Source organism: Diachasma alloeum, unplaced genomic scaffold (genome assembly GCF_001412515.2).
Source record: "Diachasma alloeum isolate Michigan unplaced genomic scaffold, Dall2.0 Dall_scaffold_00400, whole genome shotgun sequence".
In the NCBI taxonomy this organism is placed as follows: domain Eukaryota; kingdom Metazoa; phylum Arthropoda; class Insecta; order Hymenoptera; family Braconidae; genus Diachasma; species Diachasma alloeum.
The window spans coordinates 137,746-151,403 of NW_021680539.1; the positions used below are offsets into that span (position 1 = coordinate 137,746).

The window sequence follows — 13,658 nt, forward strand, 5'->3', positions numbered from 1 at the left end:
TATCGTCGCCGAGATATCCAGACTAGGAGGCAAGGCCCTAGTAAGATTCCGAGTTAGTCGCACGCGAGCGCTTGAACCGAGAGGTTGAAATAATGTCTCGGCGTGCTGGAAGTGGTGGATGGCTGAAGAAGCCATGGTAAGGAGTTTACTCAGCGTAGCCTGGTGCATAACTGTGGCGGCGAATATAGGGGGATGCCCCTGCATCCCCCGCGCGTAAATCTGAGTTATTNGGGTTTTTTATAGCGCCGTGACTTTCGTCGCAATATTAATTTTTTTATTGCAGAGATTAAGGGATGAAACGGGGATTGAAGAATGGGGAATTTAATTCTCCATTGAACAGTCTTTGTTTCATCCCTTAATATTAATTAGTCGGCGAATAAATCAACTGAAAAACATAAAGTAAACATTGAGTACAAGGAGGACAAAAATTGCCCTCCAAACCTGTCCCTGTGACAGCGGGACTGCTACTGCCGAGTTACTCACGCACCCAACTCACATTTACCGACAATTCGACCGGGACGCCGCCTTTCCTGTGGGGTACCAACTAACTTTTTTGGAGTCAGTCAAACTCCCCGATCCGGGCCTCTACTCAGGTCTATCCTCTTTGGCAACGCTGGTGACGATGAATGTAAATACTCCTGGTGGACCTGGCCCACTCTACCGTGTCACACTGATGCTAGCTGGGCAACTTATTGGCCAGCCACAAAAGTCCTTTGTGTAGACGGGTTTGCCTCAGAGGCTGGTTTTCGTCGAACCTTCCGTAAAGGTTTGGCTGGCGCCCAACAAAAAAGCGATAGAGAAGGTAAAAAAGTAGTTTAGATTTTTCCTGGGTAAACAACCCCGGAAAATATCCATACTGTATAAACTCATGGCCAATTAGTGGCTCTCGAGTTTAAACAATTATGAGGATATAAATCTCTATTTGAATAATAACCATAGTAATTATTATTTAATAAATTTACACATTGTCACATGTGAACAATATTTGTTTTTTACTTAATAGCTACTGTGCCCGAAAAAAATATAAAATTGGTTTGCTAAAATTGTTTTTAAAAAAGACACTGATATATTTGCAGAATGATAGGGTGTAGAAGATATAATTTTATAATTACTTATAAATGATCATGATAATCATAGCAGGGTATTAGGTTTTAAGTAAAGGTTGTAAAGGATTTTTGCCGGTGCTCCACCAGCAAATATCCCAAACTATTTTGGGCATCTCCTCTATCGCTCAATTCAGTCGGGCGCCAGCTGGATTTTCACGGAAAATCCAACGGTAAACTGGCCTCAGAGGATAACTCGTCTACCCTGAGGACTTTTCGTGGCGGGGCTAACAATGCCGAGCCAGCATCAGCGTAAATGGTAAAGTGGGCGAGGTTCACCATGCTAGGAGTATTTCACTCGATCGATCCTCGTCTTTTCAGCCGAGAGACTTCGATTAAGCGTATCTTCCAGGAGCTATTCCTCCATGCATCTTTCGCCGAGGATGTTTCCATTCCTCGGACGTATTCCTTTCCTCTCCAGAGTGGCTCAACTCTGGAGAAGTCGACCATCAGTTGCGAATCCTTCTCACTCCTCGGAGCGCCGAATACTGAGAGGCACAAGCGACACAGGTATCCGGAGACTTGTTCTCACCCACCTATACCCACCCCAACTCAACCTCAATGCTCGGTAAAAGCACTATCATCGCGGGCCAACACCCAGAGTACTCGTCGTGGAGGTACGTGCAATCCTGCCTCCAGGAGTCGGCCTACTCCCGGCCCACGGATCCACGCCAACACCACTTCTTTCGTCCGAAGTGATGGATCCCTGAGGACATGGAATTAAAACACTCCACGTCCTCAAAGTAATCCGATCCTTCTGTTTGGGACGCCGAAGCGTCCCATTCTCTCGCTGTTCCGGACCTCGTCCTCACAACGGACGCCCATAATCCATAACGGACTAATGCCACTCTCAACCGTCGTCGAGGATCAGACGATTTACATCCGCTCGACTCCAGTGCCTGTCACCGACTGTCTCGACAGTCTACTAGGGCCTTCTCCCCCTAGTCTGAACATCACAGCGGCGGTGGGCACTGATCTCTATATAACTGGATAGCCGATCTCTTTGGCAGCCAGTGAGTTTATTAGAGAGGTACGCAGCACCTCCGGATAGTAGTCAGCGAACTAAGATTCTCTCTAGTGCGCATGTCCGTGTCAGCTGCAGGTAGTGGGGCAGTGGTAAATTTACCGAGAGCATTGGGAAATATTATAGGATATTTTACCGTGTAGGACATCCGGAATAACAGACGCACTTTTGTTAATAATCAGTGAAAACTGACATTGTCTATAAACGCGAAAGGAAGCCGAAGCATAGAGGAATGTTGAAATTAGTACAATTGTTATTAATATTGTATTATTAATGAATTGTAAAATCATTAATAATTGACAAAATTGAATTTTTAAAAACTACAAAGAATCGCCAAAGAATGTTATTAGATTTTTTTAATCGTAATTTTTTCTAGATTTAATTGACGTTTTAGTTTTTTCAAAAAATTAATTTCGAAAAATCAGGATTTAACCCACTGTCTTATGTCAAAGTCCATAATTTTGTTGTAAAGAAAGATTGAAATCGGAATTTTTGACTCAAAATATGAAAAAAAATCAAGAAATTTTTTGACACATGATACAACATGAATGACCGTTTTTTAAACAATATCCATTATTTATTTATAAAACGGAGATGCTTGAAAAGAAAATAATATGTTGAAAAATGTAATATGAATGATGCTGATTGTGTATGAATTTTTTATAAATTTTCTCACGTAATTTAATGGAAAAATTTAATAATTGAAAATCTCGACATCTATAGTGTGGTCAGTATGAACTTGTAGCCTACTGATGAGCTACTTTAAGGAAATTAATGTATTCAGAAAATTGGGAAACTCAAAATAAATATTCAACTGAATTTATTCGTTCGAAATTTTTTTGTATTTATTGAACTATAATACACCTAGACTGATCGGAATTTATTGATTGAGTATACTATACTAATTTTACCTTTTTCAATTATTATTTACAATTTGGGACGGAGAATGTTTCCACGGCAATTTTTCGAGCACGTGGCCCCCACGGCGGCGCGCATGCGCACTCACGTCATCTTTAGTACCTGAGCTACTATACGGCAGCGCTGGCTGACTCTTCAATTCGCCTCACTTTAAGAGTGGTGGGAGCATAGGGATCAGCTATCCAGTTATATAGAGATCAGTGGCGGTGGGTCATCCGTTACCCCACCACCACCAATCAGCTCGACGGCAATCGAGGGGGCGCTAGTCCTCTCACCTAGCCATTGGTCCCTAGCCTAAGTCGATAGCGCCTCTAGAATCGCCCAGTTGGAACGCCAGTACGTTGGCCCGTTTCCCCCAAACACAGCTGGGCGAGTTTCTAGATAAGGCGACAGGGTATCGACAGCCTCTCTATAATGTTCAGAAGCATGGTTTCACCGGTCTATTCACCCCACGCGCAGTTCACTGGAACCACCGTTCGATGTCACTCTCATCTCTCGCTCAGCTTCTTCAGCTGGCGTTAGATGTCGCTCTCTCTCTCTCTCTCTCTCTCTCTCTCTCTCTCTCTGTCCCTCACTCTAACCATTTTTAACTCATGGGTTTTCGTGTTGGTAAAACAGTTTACCGTAACGAGAAAATCTCGTTACAAGGTGTATGCTAAAGGTCATGGACAGGACCATGACAATCAGCAATGATTTTTATTCATTTTTTTTGTACAGCATATGTTGTATACTTATTTTATTATTATTATTATTATTTTAAATTTAAATTAAATTCATTCAATTTTTATATTCAACTACCGCCACCCCGGCCGCAAGCGGCCGGGGTGTTGATGTCCCTTTCATTCTGCCCTTTTTCCTGTTAGTTTTAATATTCCTTTTTTCAATTCATTGTTCATAATCGTTCTAATTGTAAAAAGCAACGCAACTGATGACAATAATCTCTCCCAATTTATTAGCTTCAAATTTTGTTAATTTTTCATATTGCAATAAATGACTTGTTCATGTGCTAATTGCTATACTTACTGAATAAAAGTTCGATCATAATTATAATGCACTTTCTTCTCGAACGTAAGCCAGAGAGTAGATTTCTAGTGAACACTCTTATAAATTTTCATAATTAGTTCACTCGTTAATTCAACTAATCTGTTATTCATATCATCAATATAATTCCACGCTTGAAATATCATCACCTAATGTTTTCAGCACCAAATTAAAAATTAAAATTTTAAATGATTGTTTGACTTCTGCTCTATCTTTTTTTGAGAGTCTGAAATTCACATTAATGATTCAGATAATATTACATAATTAGCATCATTTTTATTATTTGCAGTTATGGAATATTGAGTGAAAGTTTTTTTTGTTTAATCATATCAGAAATTTTTAATTTAAATATTGTTACTATTTGTTCAAAGTGAAACAATCGATTATCATTTTCAGTATGTTGCATTCAGATTCTTCTATACTTAATGTCAAAAATGTCAGAATCTCTCATAATTCTAACTATTGATTCCAATTAACTTTGAAGGAAACCCCAGCAAACGCACCATTGAGGAAGTTGAATCATTCTATTTTCCTGTGGCCTAAATGATTTGAGCAATTATAATTTGTTTATCAATCGAAAATACAGAGTGATTTGGTACAGAATATTCATCGGTTAAATGAGAATTCAAGTAACTTGAAAAGTTCTGCGCTTCACATGCTGGTGAAAAGTGTTGAATTTCATTAAATTTACAGTAAAATTTGAAATTTCACGACTTTTTCCTCTCAAACGGAAGTAAATGTCTCTCGCCTGAAAATTAGTACTGTACTGTTCATGACATTAAAAATTTTTTTCCAACACTATAATTACTACTTACTCATAATTATTAAGGAACATTTTCAAAATCTTTTTAAAAAAGTAAAAAGTCGACTGTTCTGAGTATGGTCGGAAAATTGCGATTTTCGAAGACCACGAATTTTTTGCTTCCGAATGGAAGCTTTACAATTATGATTTTTTTTGACTTCTGAATTTTGGGTGGAAATGCCTAGGAATGTCATGAAACGTGAAGAAATGATGTTTTTAAAAAATGTCTGTATATGAGTAGGGGTATATGTGTGCACATGTGTGTTCGTATGTCCAGAACTGTCCCCATAACTCGAGAATTATTGAGGCAAATATGCTGAAATTCTGGCTGCTAATTGGTACTACTGAGACTCAAATTTATGCTAAATTTCAGCTCGATCGGTTGAGCGGTTCCTGAGATATAGCGATTCTTCGAAAATAGTTTTTTGCCGATATCACCTGGACTGATTGGATTCTTTTTTCAAAATACTCGTCACGATGATACCTATTTAATTGGATAGAAAAAAGACCATTACTCCCTGAGCAATGTAGTTTTATTCTCGTTTTTTCATTTTTTCCCTGAAATTGCTTATTCGCACGAAAACTTGAAAAATAATCGAGATAGAAACTTACAACTTAGTATGATTTTAGGTTTCATGGTAAATAAGTTTGGGATGCTGAATGAACGAAATCTTGTGGTCAATATCTCAAAAACTATTTGTCCGATTTCATTTTTTTTTCTTTCCAAACGTGCGTTTTCATGCCATTTATCTAGATCCAATAAAATATGGGTACCATCCCATTGAAATTTTCCGAGATATCGTCGTTTTTGTATTTTTTGCTCGGAGTTCACTTTTACGCACTATGACATGGGTAAAAGTCAGGGAAACATTTTAAAACTTTGGTTTCTAATTAGGACTGTCAAGGAACATTCCTATATCAAATTTTAGGTCTATGCATTTGATAGTTCTTGAGATGAAATAATTCACCCAAAATTTTTGAGAAAAAAAAATAACGCATCTATATTTCAACGTCCATTTTCACAGCACGATTATTGAGGAAGCCATATAACATGAATATTGTTGAATGAAATTGCAAATTTATTTGATAGAAATAGGGGAACATGAGTGCGATTGGCCTTAATATTTTCAAAAAATGGGAATTCGTATGCCTTAATTTTTTGAAAACATACATTGGGATCCATTGGGAAGCCTACTCAATGAAATTCGGTAGAAATGAAAATAGGAGAAATATACGTGGAGAGTAGCAGTCATATGTAATCTATCAAATGGCTTCTGTCGCACTGCCTGTTTATCTAACTCATTCAATAGTAATATATTTTTCACTCTAAAAATAATCATTTCTGAATTGTAATGAATTTTTCCCTTTTCAGAATTTCACCAAAATTTAACTGGATCCCTAAAAATATTCTTTTGAAAGTTTGAGCCATTTCCATTATTTATTCCTAAGAATGTCGAAATAAAGCAATTATTTGCAGAATCTCGTTCGAAAGACGCTGATTATCCATGCTTTATTTTCGAACTTTTCCTAGCCAATTCGAGGAAGAAATTGGACCATTGAAAATCTGTAAATAAAAAGTATTTCGACGTTTTTATTTTACGGTTAAAATTTAAAATTCATTGATTTTGGGATATACCTAAGGCTTGGTTTCATTAAACATAACCTCGAAAAACAAAAAATGACTTGGAAAAACAGGAGATAAATTTTGTTAATTCCACCCTTCGCATTCAAGTTAATTTAATTATCAATCACTCCAATTAGTTTGTCAGTTCTTAGCATTTATCACTGACAAATAACTTTTNTTAGAAGTCCGCATTTAAATTCGCGCGCATTTTCTTCAAACATTGAGGTATCATCTTTTACACTGCCATCTTGCGGTATTTCTCCGTAATCTTGTACTAATCAGCTGATGTGATGCCCGGTTCTATTCGATTAATCGAAATCGACTGCAAAATAATCGATTATCCCCATGAGATCCACCATGTTCGATTAGTGACCCATGTCTTTTTTAATATAGGATTGATCAGTAATTATATCATTTATGGAGGTCTGAAATTTTGCCTATTTAGACGATTTCTAATTCCATTTCTATTATAATGGTTATTATTATTTTCTCTGTGGAGTTTCTGTCGTATTTTAATTTCTCTCATGTACTTATCATCGTCTGTTAGCCACTAAAATTCATTTTTAATCCTGTAAAATCGTTTTTATCAAATTCTGGGATCTCTCGAGAGTACTTGAATATTGCATTTTCAAAACGATCAATTGGGATGATTTTTTTTTTATGTCTTTTATGTCTGATTTTGTTTTTTCTATGTCTTTTATATAATATGATAAAGAATCGGTCTATTCCATTCATGCTGGAACAAACCGATCTTATCATAAATAGTAAAAAAAATTTTTTTTTTATGTCACCACATCTAGCCCTACCCATTGCCTCATCTTTTGGAAATTCAGCTAGTGCGTTGATGGTTTTGTTATCAATATATTTCAATTGATTATAATAATTTCGCGCCAGACGAAGAATAAAGTTGTCAATGCGAGGGATATCAGCTTTGTCATATTGTTTTTTGGTGCTGACCTGATGGTAGAAATTACTGTATGCCGATGTGTACATGAACAGGCAGGCCCTCAGACAATTTCTCTCAAAAACTCTGAAACGTTCCATTTGGTGAGTGCCCATGTTCCAGAGAATTTCTGAAGCATATGTTAATACGGGCCTTATAAGTAACAGATAACAGATTACTTTGGCTCTTTTATTAATGTTTATTGTGGAATAGAAAGCCAAGGGATTTGAAACGTTTTCCCGCTTTATCTATCTGGATATCTGAATGAGTTGAGCACTTCATGAAATAGTCGATGTGTACCCCAAGATACTTCACAATTTCCTTGTTCGAAATTATTGTTTCCTCATTATTATCTGGATTTTTAATTTTTATAATAAATTCTTTGATGCTAGCTTTTTTTTCTACAATAATGATCGACTGTATTTCCAAATAAAATTGTTTCGCTTTTAGAGGGGTTGACTTTAAGGTTCCATCTGGAATACATCTCATTAGCTTTATTGACAATCTCATTAGCTTGATATTTAGTTTATCAGATATTTCCCTTCCATTATTGCCAGCTACATAAATGATCCTATCATCTGCATATGCCAGTGAATAGGTATTATTACTACTATTGAGCTTAAAAGAGTCTATCATGTGTGCCGTAAATATGAAAAACAAACAGGGGGAATTAATTGTCCCCTGCTGTAAATCTTCTGTTATTAAAAAAGTTGAACTCAACAACAAGTTATGATTAATAACTTTAAATTTCTTATTAGGTATCATATTCCAGAGGGTCCTCATTTATCCAAACGGAGTCAAACGCCTTTTTTAGGTCCAAAAGAACTGCTCCGACCATTTTATGCCTGAAGAAATTTTCACTGACATCCGTTAACAATTTATTTACTGCGCGGAAAGTGGAGTGGTTATTCCTGAAGCCATATTGGTTATCAGGGATAACTTTGTTCTTCCTCTCATATGCAAGAATTAAATTATTGATAACCGCCTCGTAAACTTTGCTCAAGGCAGGACTCATACTGATCGGGCGATAACTTGCAGGATCAATCGATATCTTTTCAGTTTTATAAATTGGAATCACGATAGCAATTTTCCAATTTTGAGGGAAATAATAATTATTCAAAGAACTATTAAACACCTTGGTAAGATCCACAATGACCACCTCAGGTAGGTGTCTCAATACTATTGGAGGGATTCTATCTGTTTCACTCGAAATTTTATTTGGAAGGGATTTCAGAATTAATTTTACTGTACTATAGTTCGTAAAGTAGTTTTGAATACAAGAATTATCGCCTGCGTTAGAGGTTTTCTTAATTTGATTAAATGTTGTAACTGTAACATTATCATTAATATCTGATTCCATTTGTCTTTTAAAATTATATATTTTATTATCTATTAATTCTTTCAATATTGTATTATTGTTAAGATATCTAGGTAAATTGACTCTCTAATAATGGGCACCCATAGTGTTAATTAGATCCGTCTCGTTGTTAATAATATATTCGTTGTTATTTATCGGAATATTATTCGGGTTGCAACCAGCCTCTCTGAACTCTAAATCGTTGTCGTTGACTCCCAATTCGCAGATAATCTGGTTTTTCTTGGGGCGAAAAATATTATTGATCTTTGGCATAAATTTTTCAGTGTCTTTGTAATTTATCTTTTTATAGATAATTTGCCAATGTTTTTCTACTGCAGAATTAAATTCAGAGTCAAATAACTTCTTGCATTGTATCAGTAAATGTTGGATTTCTCGAGTTTGGTGATTCGATTTAGTTGGATCATTTTTTAATAATTTATTATAGATATTTAATAATTTTGATTTGTCTTTTTGCAGTTTTAAAATTTTTCAATTGGAATATTTACTAATATTTCCTGTTTGCTTACCTTTGGGGACTTTCAGTTCAATAGCTTTGTAATAAAAACAGTTAGTTCTTCAACATAATTATCAATTTCAGTGTTAAAAAGATTTCTGTCATCTGGGATGTTAATATTGTAATTATCGTTAAGGTATTTAGTGAAAATTTCCCAATTTGTGTTTTTATATATACAAAAACTATCTGAATTATCATTGTTCAGTATAATATTTGTGTTATTTCCTAATTCTAATTGAATGAATAGCGCTTTGTGATCACTATCATAGTAGTGTGGGAATTTTATCATTAATTAAGTAATTTGATATGTTCAACCTGTTATCTATAAGTGTTAGATCTAAAAAAGATTGAGAATTAATATAAGTGAAATCTGTAGGTGGTATGAGGTTTAATTTAAATCGTTGTTCGTTAGCTAATTCCCAGAATCTGAGGTCCCGGCCACGATCATTACTTGCGTAATCACCGTAGGAAGGGTGTCTACTATTCAGGTCCCCCATTATGAGATAATAGTATCTATCATCCATCAATTTTAATTCGTTAAATAAGAAATTCAATTACTCAAGAAAGATATATTTAGGTTTGTCTGAATTTGTGGCATGAACGCTGATAAGTAAACGAGGTTTATAACTAACAGTATTTATTTTTATAATTGAATATTCGAGTATTTTTTTATTGTTCGAATTCGGGTAGTTAATAATTGTATATTTAATGTTTTTTCGAATTAATATTGCCGTACCTCCAGAAAATTTTGAATCAATTCTATCATTTCTGATCATATTGTATTGTCGAATCTAAGTTTATGATTTTTATTTAGTTTTGATTCGCATATTAGAGCAATATCAATATTGTTAGTCTCTAAAAAGTTTTGTAAAAAGAATCTTCTCTGCTGTCTGCGTATGGGATTCACGTTGATTGAAATAATATTCCGACAATCTATTGTTACGATGTCTTGATTTGTATTATTGTGAGGTAGTGATTACACCATGGAGGTGTGTAATCAGGGTTAACTGGAGTTAGATTAGGTTCAATATCACTTTTATTAGTGCTAGGAATTGATAAACTATTTCGGGAAAGAGGTAGCTGACTAGTATTAGCGTTAGATTTAATGGGTTTCCTCGGTTTCAATTTATTAGCATAAGATACTGTAGGGATAATTCTGTTGGAAATATTTCGAATTCTATCATTCTTCTTATGAGTATTTGAATGTAGATCATATTTGACTAGTTCGAGTGCTTTTTGGTAGTAGGGATATCCTTTATAATTTGCAGGATGACCAGAATTGTTGCAATTTGCGCATTTAAGAAAAGATCTATCAGAATTTTCCTTAAGAGGGCATTCACCAGGATTGTGTTCATTACTACATTTTACGCACCTAAAACCAAAAGAGCAATTAGCACTGGAGTGTCCCAGTCTCTGATATTTTTTACATTGGAAGCGATTGTTTTTACGCAATGGCTTCCAAGAGTTTTTTTGGTACAAGAGAACTTCAATTTTAGTCAGACCTGATAAATTGGAATCATTCGATACTTGGAATCATTCGAAAATGCAAAGTTTCCAACATTTTTACCGAGAATTATCTTGGAAATTTTTATGATTTTAACATTTGGTAAATTGAGATCTTTTAAAGCTTGAGAAATTTCTTTTTCAGAAAAATTTCCATAGAGATTTTTCAATACAATTGTCTTATTTCTGTCTTCCTTGGGAGTGTATGTATAAAATTCAATTGAGACTGCATTTAATAAGGATATAAATTGTTTAAAAGAATTTAAATCTTCAGCAAATATTATGACGTAATTAGAATCTTTAGGCTACCACACAGCCATCACCGTCGGTCCTCGGGTTGTATTTTTTAAATATATATTTTTCAATAAAAACGAGAAGAATAAAATTATTGAAAAATTTATTTTCCTGTGTAGTAAGAAAAACGTCGATTTTTTAAATAATCGATCATTTTTGAAACATCGCCCATCCCTACAAGAGATGTGACCCTCTTGCAATGTCCAGCGCCTCTATAGCCCTTCTTTAGAAATTCTGATGTTGTGCACGCGGGACATATTTAAACGTCTAACCATTACAACTTCTATGGATTGACAGTTCTGAGGATTTTTAGAAAATCACCCAACTTTTTCGAACTTCCCAAGAAACCCAATAATACTTTTGCAATTTACCGAACATTCAAGAATGTTCTTAAAAACTTGGGAATGATCTAAATTTTTCCAGGAGGTTGAAGAATTCTTCAGAAACTCCTAGAACTTTCCAGAAGTTTCTACGTTGCCCACTACAGTATGCAATATTGTGCTCTATATACATATATATTTTTTGCTTCCGAATGGAAGCATTGTAATCGGTCAAATTTAAGTTTTTGATTTTTCATGTTATATCAACCCAATGTGATCCAACGAGTCCGAAAATGCAATTTTTAGATCGTGTCCGAACGTATGTACGTATGTATGTGTGTATGTATCAAATTTTTTCTTTGATTTTCTTCGATTGCTCGCTAATGAATCGATGGAATTGAATATTTTTTTTTCAAATCTAGGTATTATTGGGCCCTATCCATAACCATTGATTAAAATTCAATTCATTGATTGATTTTTTTTATTTTTGAATTTTTTCAAAAATTGGTTTTTTTACGATAACTAAAAAAAAAGTTCGGAATGAGTTAAATGGTGGCTGAAAAAATTTGTTTCCATGTCCCCTTGACCGAGTTCGAACATGAAGGTGATAGCAATAATCGTTATTCCAATTTTTTTGAAAATTCATTTTTTTTCCAAATTTCATCGATGTCTTTGTAGACTAGGCTTCAAATAGATTCAATAATAGATTAAAATGTTCCTTTGGATGCCAGTAAGTCTCAGTTGAAAGGTGGTTATGATAACTGCCTTCATTAATTTGATTTTTATGATGATATTTGGAAATTTTGAAGTTTTCATTCCTAAATATAGCTTATAGAGAAAATGAACCTGTTAAAAAATATTAGAAATCAGTGTCAGTCCGCTGCGCTGGCTCTGGGTTGAAATGCGACCAGTAAGAGTGGATTAAAGTGAGCGTAACCCATTACGATTCGAAATAATAATTTCAGAACCAAAACTAATTTCCGCTCATAATAAAAATGAAAAATAAAAATTATAAAAAATAGAAAAAAATAATCATGGTAGAATTTACTCAAGTAAAAAATTCAACACAATGAATTGAGAAGAAAATTATGCAATTCAATGAAATGAAAAAAGTATGAATTACATACGATAGAGAAAATAATATATAGAGTAATCATTCGGAAGCATATTGCTAATTTATTAGCAAAGAAGGCTATACTATATCCGATACCAGAGCAATTCCCCACTTGTTTTCTCTTAGAATTATTCAATGTTAAGCGGTGTGTGAGGCGAATTTGGAGAGTGAATTTCCGTAGTTCCCGGTAGCTTAGTCGGAAGAGTGCCCGGCGCGTAACTGGGAGACCCGGGTTCGAATCCTGGCTGGACGGTGCGGGATTTTTTCTCTCTAAATTTTAATTCTCTTAGAATTTTATATATTTTATTAGTTTTAAGAAAATCTCGAAAATTCTCAGAAAGTTCAAGAAATCTCTAGAGGGTTTTTGTATGGAACTCCGCACAATAATTCATAACGTATATTGGAAAGCGGATCGTAAACTAATGAACAGGGAAGGTCCCACTGAAATTCTCTCAATCGTATTTGTGTGAATTGCAAATAAAATAAAGCAACAGATTTATTATACGTGAGAAGATTCATTTGATTTTTTCTCTATATAGATAAGATGATCAAAACTGTCGCAGTTTGTGCGGGTTCAGGCGCCTCAGTTCTGAAAAACGTTAGAGCTGATCTTTATGTCACCGGGGAAATGCTTCATCACGATATTCTGGATGCAGTGCACAGTGACATTGCTGTTATTCTAACCAATCATTCTGACTCTGAGAGGGGATTTCTGCAGGAGTTCTCGGGAATTCTTGGGAATTCGCTGGGAAGTGAGGTCGTGATCGACGTATCGAAGACTGATAGAGATCCTCTCATGACTTTGTAAAAACTTTTTCCAACGAATAAACTTTTTTCAAAGCTAATATTGGAGATTCTGGATTAATGTATCAATATCACATGACTTTGCGATTAGAAAACATGCTCGATTGACTGAGCTAGCCTGGACTTTTTATTTTCCACGAAAAAATTGCAGAAACAGAACGGTTCTTGAATGAATCAAGGATGGAATGATTCAATTTCGACAAGGAGGGACCGGGTTTTGATAGCCCTGAGTGATACGCCTGACTGATGTTTTGTTTCCTCACATTTATTTATTTCCAAAATACACAATTGGTACTA

The 13,658-nt window shown here is 35.0% G+C and overlaps 1 protein-coding gene across 1 annotated transcript in view; it reads left to right on the forward strand.

The window, feature by feature from the left end:
- The window catches only part of LOC107041996 (NIF3-like protein 1), an 86,056-nt gene extending 72,654 nt beyond the window's left edge, over window positions 1-13,402 (forward strand). The window contains exon 4 of the mRNA XM_015262844.1: window positions 13,097-13,402. Within this exon, the coding sequence (XP_015118330.1) occupies window positions 13,097-13,365 (269 nt within the window). The 3' untranslated portion in view covers window positions 13,366-13,402. The remainder of the gene's footprint in view (window positions 1-13,096) is intronic.
- The last annotated feature ends 256 nt before the right edge of the window (window positions 13,403-13,658 follow it).